We start from the raw sequence: 18665 nt of genomic DNA, 5'->3' as shown, positions 1-18665 counted from the left end.
TCTACTTATAGATGTGTTAACAAAACCAATTTAAGTGAAATAAATACTGAAGTAATGGGGAGAGTTGTTCACAAGTGACATCACACATCTTTGTCGCATTTCTAATTTGAGGATCTCCATAGCATTAGTGATTGCAATATTATTTGTTTGAAATTTCTCAAACTTTCGTTGATCTGTTTCTTTGATTTTTCTGTTTTCACACAAGCTTTCTTGTTTCAAAGGTTTCATTCTCCTTTAATATAAATTGGTTTATGTGTGAAACACTCAAATCATGGAGAGTTGCTCCACATACCTTTACTCATGAATCATTATTCTTCTTGTAAGTCAACACATACTATCATTGCTTTCCAAATGAATTACAACATAAATTACAGTACACAATTACTATCAAATTATTTCCAAAGCTTCATAAAAGTATACTACTTTTGGCACTAGCTGGGCAGAATATTGAATTTCACACTATTGAAATGATCCCTCACGACTGATTGGCTTTTGCATGAAGCTACCTTAAAAATATCTACCGATTATTTGACAGGCTTGCTTTTTTGGGGGGGCGTGGTGGTTGCAATACCAAAACAAAAATAATGTCATGAGTAATAACTGACTCATTGCATAAATATAAAAAGTAATATAAAAATTAAAGAACTACAAACAATAGCTCATATAAGGCTGATCTGCAAATGATATGTGTACTGCTTCCTGGGGATATTGTAATGCTCTCATGCTTGCATACACCTATATGTGATGCTTGGTAAGCAAACAACATACATGTATTCTTAAGTTGTATTAATCAATGTATACTCATCACTATTTTCACTGAATCTTGATTCACTTTCTACAGACTACATGGAATAAACATCTACAAACCCATTGCACTTGAAAAATCTTATTTCCCATAACCAAACTTTCTGGAAAATTTTGATTCAAGGATGCCTTTGTGATGGAGATATCTGAATGGATCTTTTCACAGTGGGAAGTGTGTGCTTTACATGGAAGCTAATACTGCTGCAATTACAGGTCCCATGTACAGTGGATCCACATAAATCAACCTTCTATTGGGCAAAGCTATTTTCAAGACCTGGGTCCCATAACACAAAGGTTAGCCATTTTTGTACGCTTGATTTTTATGACTGATTGTACATTGTAGTCGATGTAATCAAATGTAGAAAAACATTCTACGACCATTGCTAAGCTTTGCGTTACGGATCCCAGATCAAGCAAGACATACATGTACTTCTTCTATTAAAGTCAAGCAAAGTTCTGTGGACTTTACAAATTTGACTTTGGCAGATAGATTCACCTGTATATCAGTTTATTCATCAGTGGGAAGGACCCATAGTTTCAGCATCAGCATCTTTCATTCAGCCCTGCATAATGAGGGTTTTATGATGCTCCTGCACTGGCTTAACTCCAGGATTGATACAGTAGACCATCTTTGGAGGTTCCATCACAATGAGAGCGTGACAGAATGAAGTTTGATCCTCAAACCCACTACCTCAATCACTAATTTCATCTTCGTCACTGAAATAAGCATTCTTTTTAACCTTTGGTCTTTTAACCATAGGTTGTAAACTACTTGAAGCAAGGTCATAACTACCAGATGCTACTATCTGTCGATACTCTTCTTCTTCAGCTTTTTCTCTCTGAAAGACAAACAAGGCAGAACAAACCAATTAAAACTGTGACATGATGAATTCAATTTGACTTTTATATTAAATAAGTAGAAACTGAACTCAAATTTAACAACACATTGTACAACGCATTGAACAAATGAAAACTTAAAAAGGAATCATTACTTGCAATTCTATTATTTCATACCATTTCCCTCTTTCCAAATATATTGCTATTGCTAAAGCAGGAATTCTTAGATCTGTCTGTATCTCTCAATATAACATGTACCCACTTTTTAATGTTTTTTGCAGTACTTAGCTTTGTGCTATATTTCCTAATCTCATGTTTAAACAATGTCAGAACTTACTACGATAGTACAATAACAATTCACATAGGGTGGTATTGTTAGAGAAATGGTTATAAATGTAATTTACCACCTGGAATACACGTTTTAGTCGCCATGAGTTACTTTCATCCTGTGATCGGAAGTCAAAAAATTAATTTTTTTTTTCAAGTTAGAAGGGTTCACTTCAATGATCTTTTTTTTATTATATTTTTCATGGATATCATTTAGGATTAACACTAGTATTCTATGGATGTGTGGAATTAACCCATTCTTTGACTTTTAACATTGTTTTAGTCATGAGAATACCACCAACTGAGTTTAGAAGAATTTCTTTTTTTTTAATTGCTGCTCACTGTGACTATGAATTTGGCTTTACACTTTCCACTAAGCCCTCCCGACTGGATTTACTTGGATCTTGTATGAAATTGATAAACTTCCTAAAACTCACCTGGCTGTTAATTGCGGCATGTAAGCTTTCTAATTTAGGATCCTCACCTTCTTGTTCATCATCATCACTGTATGAAATTAAAAGAATTGTGCAAAAACCAGGTTCACAAACAATAATGGAAAATCTATATTCAATGGTAAAGAATGACAATACTTATAGTTGCTTATGAAATTAAGTGCTTATCACAAGCCAGAACTAAGCACTCTGGTTGCTTTCACCGATATAAAAATCAAGTAACGTAACAAATTGAGTCAGAGGGGGTAAGTATAAGCATTTATATCAAACATCTTTGGATTATTGGATTAAATGTATTTCTTTACGTCTAAAATTATTAAATACATGTAGACCTAGTATTCTACATTATATTAATAATTAATGTTATATTTTCAGAGTATAGCAACACAGATTTCAAAGTGCTTTACAATGCTATTAACACAAAATCAATGAACAGTAATAAGGGAAAACTGGAACAATTAACTGCCAATAATTAGGAAGAGATTTATTTTCTAGAGATTTCAAGGATTCAAGAGAAATGGACAGACATATAAAAGATAAAGTGTGTAGAAGAAGGTTGGACATTTCGAGACATTAGAACTTTATTGGAAAAGAGATTCTGAAGGTGATATATAATTGCCTAAACCAATTATTATATTAAAGGAAGAGTACTTAAATATCATCTCTAAATTACAAAAACAACAAAATGTACATCAGATTGAAAAGTGTTCAAAGTAACTGCATAATTGAAGCTACCTCTCCTAATAATTTTGTAAGGTTATGTAACTATAGTCTCTACTGAAACACAAGGTAAATTAAAATCTTTTCTATTACCAGTAAACGAATCTTACCTATCCTCATAGTCATCATCATCATAATCATAGTATTTTCTCTTCGGTTTTGAAGATTCTTCTTGATCTCTTTTCTTTTTCTTCTCTTTCTTAGGTGGTGGTTCTCTATCTCCTAAGGTATTTTTGGGACAACTGTAGCTGAGATGGCCAAACTCCTTAAAACATAAACAAAAATTAATGTGATTATTACTCTCTTTAATGAGTTTCAAAGAGGATTTTTAAACATAAAACTCTTCATCATCTTTCTGAAGGTTTTTTTTTCAAAAGTACTTAAGTGGAATTGCTATTCTTTATCACTGAAACAGAGGCTATTAATACCTCGGTCAATTTTGCCTTACGGCAGCCATACAGCGAGTAAAAAAACACCCGTTTTATTTATTTTTATTCAAGGCACTTATATTTAGCTGGTACAAAAAATGTTAAAAAACGGCTGTTTTCGACTCGCCGTACGGCCGCTGTAGAGCAAATGTGACCAAGGTATTATTCATGTAGATCTATCAAAACCATATTATCATGATATATTATTTTTAAGGAAACACTTAATAAAAACTTAATTGATTCAATTCTTCCAAGAAAATCAATTTTCATCATACATGTACACTTTGTTCTGAAAACTAAATTCATTAAGTATGATGCCATAAATTATATATTTGATAATTTGAAGATAATTACATAATGCAGTACCAAATATCAATTGATTACTCAATCAAACATCTCATATTTCAATCTTACCCCACATTCATAACATCTTGATTTATCTGGATAGTTCCTTCTGCGTATGAAATCTGCCGCTCTGCCATTATCATCTGCAATAGACACTTTCCACTTACGACCAAACAGCTGCCAAACGAAACAAATAAAAATTGACTGTATTGCTTTCAAATTTGAGTGCAGATAACATTGATAATAAATAGCAAATCTCCCTTTTTGGTAGTTCTGTTATCTTCTACAAGTAGGTCATAAATATTATTGTCACTATTTTCAACAAAGTGTCCCATGAAATATATTAGGGGATATTGGGATTAGTTGAAACATTTTTGACAAATAGATTTTTTTCAAGAAAGAATCAATATATCAGCTTAAAGCATATATATCTAAGGGCTTCACTGAAAACAATCCACCTTGAACAAGGCAATTACAAACGTTCCAACTTACTCCATATACGGGGTAAGTTGGAACATGATATGGGGTAAGTTGGAACACTGCATGGTCAATTAAGAATCATACTAAAACTACAAGTTAATATTACATGGTTGTAGCCTATTTGCTTTATTTTTTAAAGTTCACAATATTAAAGGTGTGCATTATGATTTGTTGAACTTTCTGTTTTCTATTTTACAGCCACTCAAGCAAGCCAACTGTGTGCATTTGATTTTACATGCAATTAAGATCAGCAATTTCATGTACTTTTGCATTAAATTTATATTTTTTATTATTCAAAAAAGCATGTGAAATTTGCACTAATTTGGGTTTTTGTGTATGTTTTTGCCTTTTTTATTAAGTTAGTATAATCTCATTTTGGGGAGAGTATCAATTGTTACATTTTTACAAATACATGTATCTACGAAAAAAATTGCAATTCAAAAATATAATTACTGATGTATTTTTTGTTTTTTAAAATTTGTATCACTTTGTTTTTTTCTGATGAACTTTGTCAGGGACCCTTTTGTGATAAAAAATAGCATAAAATAAATCCAGTTGAACAAACAAAAGTAAACATAATCATACATTTATGATATTTGGTTGAAAAACACAATTTACATTGACCTCATATGTTGACATAGGATCACGTTTTGAGCAATTTTGGGTCCAAAATGTTGTACAAAATGTATATTCAAAATGTTGCATAATTTCGGAACCACGCGCCCGGGCATCTCAAATGATGCGCAAGACTTGAAAGTAAAAAGCCAGTGAGCGGTGCGGTAAAAAAAAAAATTGCGCAACGGTGAAGTGACAAAATATGCTGAGGGGGCATGAGGGTTAATATTGCATCAGGGGCCTACAATAGGCCTTAAATGCACACTCAGACCAAACTGATAAACAAAACAAGCATGATTTACCATACATGTTCAAAAGAATGTGAAATACTGTATACATTTTTTCTCAAATCCAATGTTTTTATTCATAATTTTGATTGGGGGAAGTTGGAACATGTTCAAAATAGCCCCTTCAATTTTGTTCCAACTCACTCCAGAGGCCCATGTGAAGCCTACAGCAAAAAAAGGGACTTCACTATGACATATTAATAGCCTTATGTTGTAGTTTGCTACAAGTGTCTATTATACACCCAAACTGGCCAACTTGATCTATAAACTCCTCTGAGATAATAAAACATTTCTGAGAGAAAAAAAAATCTCAGACGGTGAAAAAAGAAAAATTCCTTTCTAACTTCACCAGGCTTGTTGCATGTGTGTTGCCTGTAAGTGTAATATGGTGGATGGCTATTGATAATGGCAATAAATCAAGGGCAGTATTGCATAAATCCATTTATAGGCTTTAAAGAAAATTACAATTTTTCAACTCACCCTGCGTTCCAACCCCCATCTCCCCTACAGCTAAGTTAAAATGTTAAAATATTGATTGACTAGGCCCGACAGTATTTTTTTTTACTGGTACCAGCCTGTGATTTGCTTAAGACTGATCAACCAGTGATATAAAGGAAATAGATGAGAATCAGTGTAACCAAAGACTATGAAATCAACTCGTTTTAAATATCTCCATTCACATAATGTATAATTAAGAAAAATTGTCACATATCAAATTCAAACTTTCATTCAACCAAGTGGGATTATTTAAGTAGGAACACTAAGCAATTGATCAGCAATGTTTCTTCTATTATGTATGGGTGCAGCCATTTTGTTCTGTTTGTTTGCAACTTGTGATTGCTTAGCTGGAGTTATAGTGTCATCCTTACATGTGGAGAAACATAAAATATGGCAGTGTGTGCTGACTAAAAAAGCCACAATACTTCAACGTTACAGGACAATAAATTCAGGCAAAAAAATGGCAAGTCCTGCATCTTAGATTTAACTATTTCCAAAGAGCAACTTGCTTGAGTGAAACTATTGCCAGAACTAGTTTTCAAAATGGTTAATTTTCAAAGTCTTTTGAATTTCTCATGTATTTCTTGAACCAGTCAACCAGTCAGCAGGAAATTGCGCTGTTGACCCGCAGCCTCTCCTGGGCATCAGAGGACTAAACAGTATTTTTATTTAACGAGTGCACATCTACATGTAGTTACCAATAATGCATATCATTTCCATTTATTTGAAAGCAGGATAAAAGAGCAATGTAGATTAATTGCCATGCTCACTCGGCCACTGTACCTCCATTCAGGCCTTAAGATCAAGATACAAGTATCTCAAAGTATGTGACCTCTGTGACATTTGAACATGATATCCGAAAAATAAATCAGATCAGATCATCACTACACATGCACTGTATGTTCATATGCACTCACCTAATGTGCACTTTTATTTTGCATTACGACGTCATTCCAGAAGTACGGTAGGTCAAATCAATTAAAGTGGGCAAAATGTATTTATAAGTAACAGATGTCCCATGGTTATGCACCAACCAATCAAAACTGAGTATAATACATGTAATAAGTGGAACGCCTCTGGCAGTCTCGCCTGCAATAATGTGCTTCAGCAATGCTAACTTTGAAAACAAATATTAAGATGAATAATTAATCACATAACATTACATTCATATAAAAAACTAGGTTCATTTATCCTTAATGGCCTTTGACCTAAGACTTGTGCATGATGAGTGCTACCTGATTACTCTTATGTCTAAGTTTCATGAACTAGATAGTAGTTAATATCATATTTGGGGGAGGGATACCCTGTATATAAAAATACCTTTTTTGGAATAATTGTATATTAACAATCCTAAAATAAACTCATTTTAATCAAAAACTTACCTTTCACAACTTCAAGTGGTTTATTTCCAATTCATCTAATACCAATTCATCCTATTGCCAACTCGTCTATTTCAAGGTCTACCATCAGTTCGTCCACTCACCACATGGTCTACTTTCATTAATAGTCTAGTGCCAATCCGTCTACTAACAAGTTGGTCCAATAGCCACTTGGTCTGATTAAACTAAAGTGTTAATTGTGCAAAATGAATGAAAAGAAAATAGGTATTAGACCAACTGGTTAAATGACAAAATGGTAATAGACGATCTGGTGATAAGACAAAGTGATGATTGAAACAAATGGTTATTAGACGAAATGTTGATGGACGGAATGGCATTAGACTACAGTAAATGAAGGTAGACCATGTGGTGAGTGGACGAATAGGCAATTTACCCTTCCAAGCTATAACATAGTAGGGGAACAAAGACTAGTAGTTCTCAAGACATACACTTGTCATCTGCCACCCTAAAACCCACAATAAGTTGCCAAAATGAAATATATATATACCCTGAACTGGCCCTATATTGCCCTGAACTGGCCCTATATATATATATATATATACACACACACAACTTCATAAAGCACATCCGAAGCTTAAAAATGATAATTGATCAACAATAATCCACACGACCAAGAGATTCAAGAGATAAGGAGAAAACAAAGTGTGGAATTTGGGTTCATGAAACTTCCAAGTCCACAAAACCTTGTGTCAAAGAAAATCTTGTATCTTATTTTCCATTTGACTGCACAAATTGAAACTTTGACAGTATGATAAAAACAATTACTAATTTTATAATTTTCTTGCTTTCTGAAGACCAAATTACTATTTGGGCTATATTTACAGAGGATATTCCCTGGTGACTTATTTTTGGGTGGCTGGTCACAACTTTTCTTTCATATGACTTTGCCCTGAACTGGCCCTATTTTTTAGGCAAATATTAATATTTCAGTGAAAAAATGCCATTGTTTTGTTATCACTCCACCATTGAAGAGTCCATTTGGTATAGATTGTGGTTTAAATGGATTTGAATGGGCAAGAGTGTCTTGTATAATCAATTGGTGCTGACCTTTTGCGGACTGTTGATAGTGCGCATTTCTGGCTCAAAATTATTGGTTGTGTGTACTTTTCAGAGCTTTGATAGGCTATGAAAATGTAGAAGTTGGGTCAATCCATGTCAAATCAACCAATGCTTGTCACCCGACCCTCTTCGATTTTCTTTAAACTCGCACCAAATGTTGCCCCAAGTGTCTGACGGAAAAATCTGAAATAATTTGCCCCAAGGTCAAATGGTTGCTAAGATACGACCTCCCATAGCAACCAATGCGCACACAACAAAATTATTTTAAATAAAATTGCCTATTTTTGATTGACTACTGCAGCAAAGTTTGATTGATTACAGTCTTCATTTTAAGTAAATTGGAAGAACTTTTTGGTCTAAACATGCAGAGTATACTGTAGCGCGGACCTGTCAGTGTCAACCGGATTTCGCACATGAGGTCACCGAAAATTGCGTTAAGCATCCGTGTCAATGATTTCAGAACCATGTTTGGAGGCTCATAAATCCAAAACTAAATTAGCTTAGAACCAAATATTTTGCACATTTATGGACTTTTAGATACTCAACAGAATTACTAAAAATTGACCCAAGAGTATGTGTCGTTTTCCTGTAGGGCGCCCTCAAAGTTGGATTTTTTTCAAAAGATGCCAAGTTCAAGGTCACGGATCACCTCCCGTCCCATCGAGGAGGGGGACCAATTTCTGTGTTTTGATAGACATTTACCCATATTGTCAAGTGTTACTTGAGAAATTTTGCTACCGGAATGTTTAGGGGCTGATTTGCGCATTCCAAAATGGTCGTAAATACCCTAAAATTGAAGTTAATGACACATACATGCTTTTCAACACTTTTCAAATTGTGATAACTCAAAGATGAAGAGCCCAAAGACATTGATATCTTTTGTGATGATAGTCTGTAATTAGTATTAAAAGAATATATCTTCAGAAATAGTTTTTATTGTTGGTAATGACCTTGAAAACACACCTAAAATTCAATAAAAACAGTAAATTTGCTAATTTTCCAGAATCATATGGCATTCAAATGGTGTTTACATTGACTTTCAAATGGGTGTCATTTCAATACAAAGAGTGAGCTTAAGCCAAAACTTGGAAGACATGTTCAACTTTTGGTCTACTTTAAGCAACATAAAATATTTGAACTCAAAACCATATCATTTGACCTTGAAATTATTCCAAATATAGCTATTTATTGCTTCATAAGTAGCATATTCAAATCGCGCGTGTACATTGTACTTTGCAACACATTTAAAAATGGATTTTCTCATAGAGAGAATACCTGATCAGGCTGATATTTGCAGTATAAGTAGTCTGTAATGGGTTCTTGGAGGATCTACAGATCAAGTACTATCCTCTCATGACAATGACCTTGAAAATACAGCTGAAAATCATGAAAATCAATAAATCATACAATTTTCATTAATAATCAAGTGTTTTTATCCACTTTTAATTGTGTTGTATTCCATCTTAGATTGTGAGTTCATGCTGATAATTGCAAATCATGTTCCACTTTTCTACATAAAATATTTGAACTCAAAACCATATCATTTGACCTTGAAATTATTCCAAATATAGCTATTTGTTGCTTTATAAGTAGCATATTCAAATCGCGCGTGTACATTGTACTTTGCAACACATTTCAAAATGGATTTTCTCATAGAGAGAATACATGATCAGGCTGATATTTGCAGTATTAGTATTCTGTAATGAGTACTTGGAAAATCTACAGTTTAGATAACTATTCTATCAAGACATGAGTGGGTTAAAGACACTTGATTACTAATGAAAATTGTATGATTTATTGATTTTCATGATTATCAGCTGTATTTTCAAGGTCATTGTTATGAGAGAATAGGTACTTAATCTGTAGATTATCCAAGAACTCATTACCGACTACTAATACTGCAAATATCAGCCTGATCAGGTATTCTCTCTATGAGAAAATCCATTTTGAAATGTGTTGCAAAGTACAATGTACACGTGCGATTTGAATATGCTACTTATAAAGCAACAAATAGCTATATTTGGAATAATTTCATGGTCAAATGATATGGTTTTGAGTTCAAATATTTTATGTAGTTTAAAGTAGACCAAAAGTGGAACATGATTTGCAATTATCAGCATGAACTCACAATCTGAGATGAAATAACACACAATTAAAAGTGGATAAAAACACTTGATTATTAATGAAAATTGTATGATTTATTGATTTTCATGATTTTCAGCTGTATTTTCAAGGTCATTGTCATGAGAGAATAGGTACTTAATCTGTAGATCCTCCAAGAACCCATTACAGACTACTTATACTGCAAATATCAGCCTGATCAGGTATTCTCTCTATGAGAAAATCCATTTTTAAATGTGTTGCAAAGTACAATGTACACGCGCGATTTGAATATGATACTTATGAAGCAATAAATAGCTATATTTGGAATAATTTCAAGGTCAAATGATATGGTTTTGAGTTCAAATATTTGATGTTGCTCAAAGTAGACCAAAAGTTGACCATGTCTTTCAAATTTTGGCTTAAGCTCACCCTTTGTATTGAAATGACACCCATTTGAAAGTCAATGTAAACACCATTTGAATGCCATTTGATTCTGGAAAATTAGCCAATTTACTGTTTTTATTGAATTTTAGGTGTGTTTTCAAGGTCATTACCAACAATAAAAACTATTTCTGAAGATATATTCTTTTAATACTAATTACAGACTATCATCACAAAAGATATCAATGTCTTTGGGCTCTTCATCTTTGAGTTATCACAATTTGAAAAGTGTTGAAAAGCATGTATGTGTCATTAACATCAATTTTAGGGTGTTTACGACCATTTTGGAATGCGCAAATCAGCCCCTAAACATTCCGGTAGCAAAATTTCTCAAGTAACGCTTGAAAATATGGGTAAATGTCTATCAAAACACAGAAATTGGTCCCCCTCCTCGATGGGACGGGAGGTGATCCGTGACCTTGAACTTGGCATCTTTTGAAAAAAATCCAACTTTGAGGGCGCCCTACAGGAAAACGACACATACTCTTGGGTCAATTTTTTGTAATTCTGTTGAGTATCTGAAAGTCCATAAATGTGCATATTTGGTTCTAAGCTAATTTAGTTTTGAATTTATGAGCCTCCAAACATGCTTCTGAAATCATTGACACGGATGCTTAACGCCATTTTCGGTGACCTCGTGTCCGAAATCCAGTTGACAGGTCCGCGCTACAGTATACTCTGCATGTTTAGACCAAAAAGTTCTTCCAATTTACTTAAAATGAAGACTGTAATCAATCAAACTTTGCTGCAGTAGTCAATCAAAAATAGGCAATTTTATTTAAAATAATTTTGTTGTGTGCGCATTGGTTGCTATGGGAGGCCGTATCTTAGCAACCATTTGACCTTGGGGCAAAATATTTCAGATTTTTCCGTCAGACACTTGGGGCAACATTTGGTGCGAGTTTAAAGAAAATCGAAGAGGGTCGGGTGACAAATTGTCTGAAAATTGGTTGATTTGACGTGGATTGACCCAGTTATAGCTTGACATTTTCATAGATGGATTTGAGATTTATTTTACTTAATGGGTATAGAACATAGCAAAAGTATTATGTTATCCCTAATAGAAAAAACATAGTGTGATGTTCCATCTAAAATTGATTTATATATGGATTTGGTCAAGGGAACACATTCTCTTCCTATTTTTTTATATATTTTTTTCGAATTTTGAACAACCAATGGACGATCTGTATTAACAACCTTATGTGTAAAGTGCCAGATTCAAGAATTTTTTTCACTCCCTCCCCTGAAATAATAAAATGGATGAAGTGGAATGAGTTCATAGTTATTCCTTTACATATTAAATTCTTACCTCTCTTCCATTAAGAGACTTGATAGACTTGTATGCAGAATCTCTTTGTACAAACAAAATGAAGGCCACTCCTTTGCTTTTCCTGGTCTCTTTATCTTTTACTATGGTAACTCTGAAACATTAAATGCCCAAAATAAGTCTTGGTTTAACATAAAGCCTGATTTTCACAATACGAGGATCAACGTGAATTGTGGTACTAAAACTGATTCATCTCATCAATTTCATTCCAAATTAGTTAACATATCAAAACCGAGAACATCATTCTCATTATCATTTTATTTACAAGAAATTTAAAAGTAAATCATCATAATTAAAATAAAAGTAATCAATGATCAGAAATATGTACAAGGTTAGTACAATAATCTTTTCCTCTTTACCAATATGCATAAATCTATTTGGTTTCCTGTTCAGAAAAGACAATAAGGACTCTCTTGATTGATTCACAAAGACTATGCCGATTCCACATGTACAGTGAGAAATAATAAATAATAATAAGAATAGGCATTTATATAGCACCATCTATCAAGAAATATTCTATTCCAAGGTGCGATGTTATCATTATTACCCTGGCTTTAGCTTTATCAAACTTTATTTCAAATTATGAAGAAAATTTTTGATATTCCCAATTTCATATAATAAAATTTAAAAAATGGTGAAACTATGACATCATTGGCTCTCTCATTTGGATATCCCTTACTCACTTTGTTACAATGGTTTTATGATAAGCAAAACTTTAAAATATTCCAACTTTCTCATGTTACATGTACATCTGATTTGGATAAAAACATTTTCAGCATCATACTAGTTTGATGTTTCTCTTTTTATTCAAAATAAAAAAAATTGTTGACCACCTTTACAATTCACTCTTCCCTCCTTTTTACCTTGCTATATCTCGTGCAGAAAGGCCGTTGAATTTTTGTGCATACTGCATAAGATGTTAGTGAAGATCTGGGCCCGTATTCCATAAACGAGATGAGCTTTTTGCTTAAGTTTAAGCAATTTGTCTCAGCATTTTACTTGTCTAAGAAATCTTCCCTAACGATAAACTATAACCTATAAACTTTAAGACATTTGTCACAAGTAAGATGATATGGTTTTAAAAAGCCAGTCTCAAATTCTATGACATCATAAGAAAATTGCAAAATCACGCAACTTTTGTTGTGAATGTAACAGCTGCTCCATGGTAAAATTCTAGGCGTTTTATGTGTTAAAGCAAAAATTGCATCATAACAAATATCACGATGGAGATTGAGATAAAAAGGAAGGCCACTTTCACCGAAGGAGAGAAAATTACACTAATATCAGAAATATGAGAGAGGGAAGAGATCTTGAGACCGAAGCTTAATTCATGTAGCACATTTGAGGATAAAGAAAAGGAGTGGGATGAAATTGCCTGAAACCAAAAACTATTAAGACATCTCATAACTGTCTTAAAGTTAGGGCAAAATTCTTAGCATGTTGTATTTATGGAATACAGACTCTGCAGTTTTAAGAAAAGTTACTTAGCCATTTATCCTATATCTGTCTTAGTCGTGCAAAACCTGTAATAGCCAAATTCTAAGACAAAATTCTGAAGTATGGATACAAATTAATGTTGAAAATGGTATATTGACATATATTTTATTTTGAAAGATTTTTAAAGAACAGGTTTGATCATGATCTTTTCCCCTGTAATTTTCCTTGCAATTATAACACTTTATGAAATCCCAAAGAAAAAAACACAAGTTATTCATTTATCTGATAAAAAATATTGAAGTATGTGATATGGTATGTAACATCAGTTACCAAAAACATGAAACTTTTTTCACTTCCCAGAAAAGAGGATATGTCATATGAAATTTGGTAGATTTCCTTCTGAGGTAACACCTCTCCCTTCTACACCAAAATTAAAGATATTTAACAATCAAACTATATGGTACCATTAAATATGTGTAATGTCAGTTACCAAGTCGAAAATGTAATGACAGTTACCGAGATGTAATGTCAGTTACCATGATAAAAACGTTGGTGAAGTCTTTCACTTATTTAAATCACCCCCCTAGCACTTGCTATTGACTTTTAAAAGGTATAGTTCACAAGGAATACTACATGTATATGAAATAATGAAGGAAGTTGCATTCCCATCGTGCAAAAAGATTTACTATGAAATTGTTTAGCATATAAATGTACTTACCAAGTAACTAATTGTTTGTATCAGACAATTTTTTATATTGGGGGTTTTAGGGGGAGGGGGTACTTTTCCCAAACTATTGCCTAAATCTGCAAAATCTGATAAGCTTAATATTGCGATGAATAGGGGTTTCCAGGAGTAAACTCCTGGTTTTTATACCTGTTTAAGTAGATGTAGATGTGTGATACAATTTTTGTTTTGTTTTATACTAATATAGATGAAAAGTGAAATTTGACGGTTCTGATCGCGATGTTGCATGGATCTACATAAACTAAGACTGTGTCTTTTTTCTAATTTACAGAATGCTTGCTACTTTCAATCCAAGACCTATGAGGTAAACATTTGCCATATTACCCTCCCCAGGCTTTTCCCATAGGAATCCTGTACAAAACAAAGGACAATATTGGCTATATTTCTGCTAATTTGCGCTTGCGCAGTAGGAGCCGATTTTGATTGCTAGTTTCAGTATAAATGTGGCTGGAACCATTTATGAACAAATGCATTGTACATAGTGCGCAGCCAGTGCATACACAAACAAAGATTTCTATGCGCTGAGTGTATGTGCGCACCATGCATGATGCGCGACTGCAAAGTAACAATTACGTCACAATTGCTTATTAAGGGTTACTTCACTAAGGTAGTGAATAGCCTGAGATCAGAAATAGTGATGAGAAAACAGGTACATACATAAATTGTTCCAAATAGTAGCTTGAATTATACATTGTACAGCCTTCGGTAATAATAATAATATTGACTGGCTCTTCTTTCGGGAAACATCAAATATGTCGCCCTTTATAATAAAAGAATCATATTGCCCTTGTCTAAAGACTCTGGCCAATATGATTCTGTTGCAGGCAACATATTTGATGTTCTTCTCAAGGCCAGTCAATATTATATGATTATTCCACACATTTGACTTCCATGTGTTACCTCTATAGCATAGCCTATATTTAAGTGTAACGTCATGCATTTTAATACCAGCATGGTCGTGGAATAACTATCATAGCCCATAAAAAGATTGAACAAATTATTTGATATTTTGACATATCGTAACCTAGTAACAAAGGTATTCAACTTATTTCTCTATCTACTCAGGGACATGAGATATTTCAATTTTACTGAACACCCTGAAATTGCATGTCCTTTTTGTGTAAAGTCAGTTACTGACACATTTTTGCTTGCTGATGCATAACAAATGTGGTTACATTGAAAATCTTAGTATCAGAGTATACAGCAAGGTTCACTTTATTAACTCTATCAATAGCAAACTCCCATCATTTATTGTTTTAGAGATACACACAATGACAGGTGTGTAAAATTGTGCCGTGAAACGTCAGTTACCGTGAAAATATAGGCCCTACACGTAGCCACAGAGAGCAGGTGTATACCTAGATAATACAGTGCCTATCAATAAATTTACACTTTGTAAATGTCCTGGAATTTAAAGACATATTCTTGGGTTAAAGTCTCTTCTATGATCAAATGAAACTAAAAATTCAAACAGAATGTTATACTTGAGTGAGTACTGTCCACTTTTTTTAAGACTCTCAGAAATGCTCATTTGTTTCTGTTTCTGGGAGTATTACCACTTGATGAAGTGTTTTTTTAGTTACATCGTCATATGCTTTACACAGAGATCTGTATCGATGTATAAATGTGGAAAAAGCTACAGGATATCACAAATATATTACAGGATTATTTCTAAGTGTAAACTTTTCTTTATGCACTGTATATTTACAAGTACATATTCATTTTTGTTTAATACTTTACCTAGCAACCTGTCCAAATCTGCTGAAGATCTGAAACACAAAAATCAGGAGAAAAAATGCATTAGACATTTAGACATCGGTTATTGTTTATGATGGGGGATGTGGAGGACCTAAAGGATACCCATACATTGTCAACTAAGGAAAGCTGAAATAAAAACAAAAATATATTTCATATTGTGTTTTGATTAATTAACAATATATGGCCATGCGTTTTATGTTGGGCCCACAAATAGGTGGTATCGTTACATTTGCGCAACAAGCACAAAAATGATTAATGGTGTAAAACATGTGCTACAAGGGTATAATTGGTATCACCAACGGGAATCTTTGTATCAATTACTTTGAACAGGGTGCTACTTTTAGAAGCACCTGCCCAGTCGGGCACATAAATTTTGAATTAGTTGGCATATACTTGCCCAAAATCTATATCACTTGCCTGAAAAAATAATCCTTGAAAAAAAGTTTTACCTATTAAAAGAAAGTTTTGCAGTTTTATAAACCATTGACCTTTTTCTCTCTTTTGATCTACCTTGTTATTGCATTTCTTTTTCAAAGGTGAATTTATCTTGCCTGCCATGGCCAAAATTAGGTCTGACCCTTGAACCGCTTCGTTATGACATAGCTACGATTAGCAATGTTACAAAATGCTGTTTTGAAGAACAATTTATTGATAAAAATTATCATTTAACTACTAAAATTAGATATGTGATTATGAATAATTATCACGTTTTTAATTTTAGTATTTGTTAAATAATAATTTTTATTTATAAATTGTTCTTCAAAGTGGCATTAGTACCAGTCACAAATCTTTGACTCACTATTACTTGTTTCAACCAGAGAACAATAGATTTGGTCCACTCAATCTATTATTCTCTGGGTGAAACGGGGAATAGAATAACGAAGCAGTTCAAGGGTCAGACCTATTGTATTTGCTTAATTGACAAACGGATCGAGGGATCTTCTACACAAGATCAGTTTGGTAAACTGATCTTTAGCTGAAAATTTTTATATTCAAATCTGAAAAGCGGAGTACGATTTGAAATAGAGAACGACTTGTGTATCTTAATCTCGCTTGCTACACATGGCAATCTATTTTATTTTTGCACATCCGGAATTATTGGGGGGGGGGCAAAACGATATGTTTGCCCCCCCATATTTTCATTGGTGGGGCGATCGCCCCCCCCCCCCAGGATTGACGCCTCTGCTCATGACATATTTTTGAGCAATTTAATTGTTGGCAAAAAACTTGATGCGTATAGTGCATTAAGTGCAATGGCTATCATCCCTGGCTCCGAGGAGATTAAGCACATCAGTGATAAGACAGCTGGAAGCCGTCAGTTTCAAAGAGTTTAAAAAAAAAAAATTCTATTTATTTCTCCTCGTATTAATTTCATAAATTTGGTGAGTGTAGCCAACCAACAACAGACTTCAGCGGATCAATTAGCCAACAAAAAACAAGCAATGAAGCATGACAAGCAACAATTAACAGAGAACGAAGCTTTTGGTCTAATCAGTGATATGATACGGTATAACAGTGTTTTTAATTCAATTAATCTCCAGGCCGGCTTGCAACTTCGCACTGAAAGAGGGGCTTACCATGCTTACTAGGCTAGTATTAACCCGCTCGTGCCGCGCCCCCGGCGCGGCGCGGCCGGGTGCTGTCAAACTAAGTCAGACGGCAGGGTATCTGCCGGGTACCGGTATCTGCGGAAAAAACAACAAAACAACGGAAACTTACCTGTTGGAGATCATTGTTGGTCAGGGTAAATGGTAAATTAGATGCATAGACTGTGCTTTTACTAGGAGCTAGGCCACCACTCATCTTGGGAGGGCAGACGTTGACGTTACGTTGACCAAAAAGCTCTCCTGGTAATGACGGTATACCGTGCCTCAGTCCAGGCTGTTCGTACATATATGCACCAGTACCATCGACGACCGTACCTTATACGCTGATCCACCCGGCGCTCCACCAAGAACATCGAGCTTGTGAGCTCGCTCTCGGATATTCCGAGTGAGAAAGACGGTGGGATTTTATGGGGGGAGAAATATAAAATCCATGCAACATCTTGATCTTTAAAAACAATTAAAACTAATATTCTTACTTTACACAAAGTTTCACTTCTTTTCCGTGCTCATATCAGTCTAAAAATTGGTGATTAAGAGCCAACATCCCATGGAGTTTTTCAGACGTATTAATTAATGTAAAATAATATGATATAACCATGGATCCTAGTAGGATTCATGATATAACTCTCTATTTCCCAGGATCTACCCCTTCAAAGATTGTACTCATTGAGTTGACAGTTCCTTTTGAACCAAATATTCGTAAGGCGAGAGAACATGAGGTGAGATACGTTCAACTGAATAGGGACATATAATTATCTAAGAGTTATGAGTCGCATCTGATATGTTTTGAAGTTGGGGGGTGGGGGGGGGTTACAATGATTAACAGCAAATTAAGACAATTTTACACCACGTCGGTTCAGGGAAACACAAAGATGTTATCCTAAGCACTAATTGGTTCATACGTGATTTACAATGCAAAAAAAACATGATTGACACTTCTTCACTAATCTCATTCTGAATCGTTCTGAATTTCCCCTATGATTGTTGTACATCTA

At 34.0% G+C, this 18665-nt stretch overlaps 1 protein-coding gene across 1 annotated transcript; it reads right to left on the bottom strand.

Annotated features, from left to right (window-relative positions):
* Positions 1-556: 556 nt before the first annotated feature.
* On the bottom strand, positions 557-17915 carry LOC121410098 (zinc finger CCHC-type and RNA-binding motif-containing protein 1-like). The gene is made up of 7 exons (XM_041601968.1): positions 17783-17915; positions 16046-16074; positions 12106-12217; positions 3983-4090; positions 3251-3405; positions 2406-2472; positions 557-1643 (listed from the first exon to the last, which is right to left on the bottom strand). The coding sequence occupies exons 1-7, from the start codon at positions 17864-17866 to the stop codon at positions 1497-1499; spliced, it is 702 nt and encodes a 233-aa protein (XP_041457902.1). The 5' UTR covers positions 17867-17915; the 3' UTR covers positions 557-1496.
* Between the last annotated feature and the right edge of the window lie 750 nt (positions 17916-18665).

Source organism: Lytechinus variegatus, chromosome 3, assembly GCF_018143015.1.
Source record: "Lytechinus variegatus isolate NC3 chromosome 3, Lvar_3.0, whole genome shotgun sequence".
NCBI lineage: Eukaryota > Metazoa > Echinodermata > Echinoidea > Temnopleuroida > Toxopneustidae > Lytechinus > Lytechinus variegatus.
Note: the sequence above shows the minus strand (reverse complement) of the source record. Positions and strands in the feature narration are given on the sequence as shown.

Excerpts from the sequence above, each read along its gene's own strand:
- LOC121410098 (XM_041601968.1), bottom strand. The coding sequence starts at position 17,866 with ATGAGTGGTGGCCTAGCTCCTAGTAAAAGCACAGTCTATGCATCTAAT. Across the intron at positions 16,075-17,782 it reads CCAACAATGATCTCCAACAG|ATCTTCAGCAGATTTGGACA; the intron begins GTAAGTTTCCGT and ends TTTGTGTTTCAG. Across the intron at positions 1,644-2,405 it reads ATGCCGCAATTAACAGCCAG|AGAGAAAAAGCTGAAGAAGA; the intron begins GTGAGTTTTAGG and ends TTTGTCTTTCAG.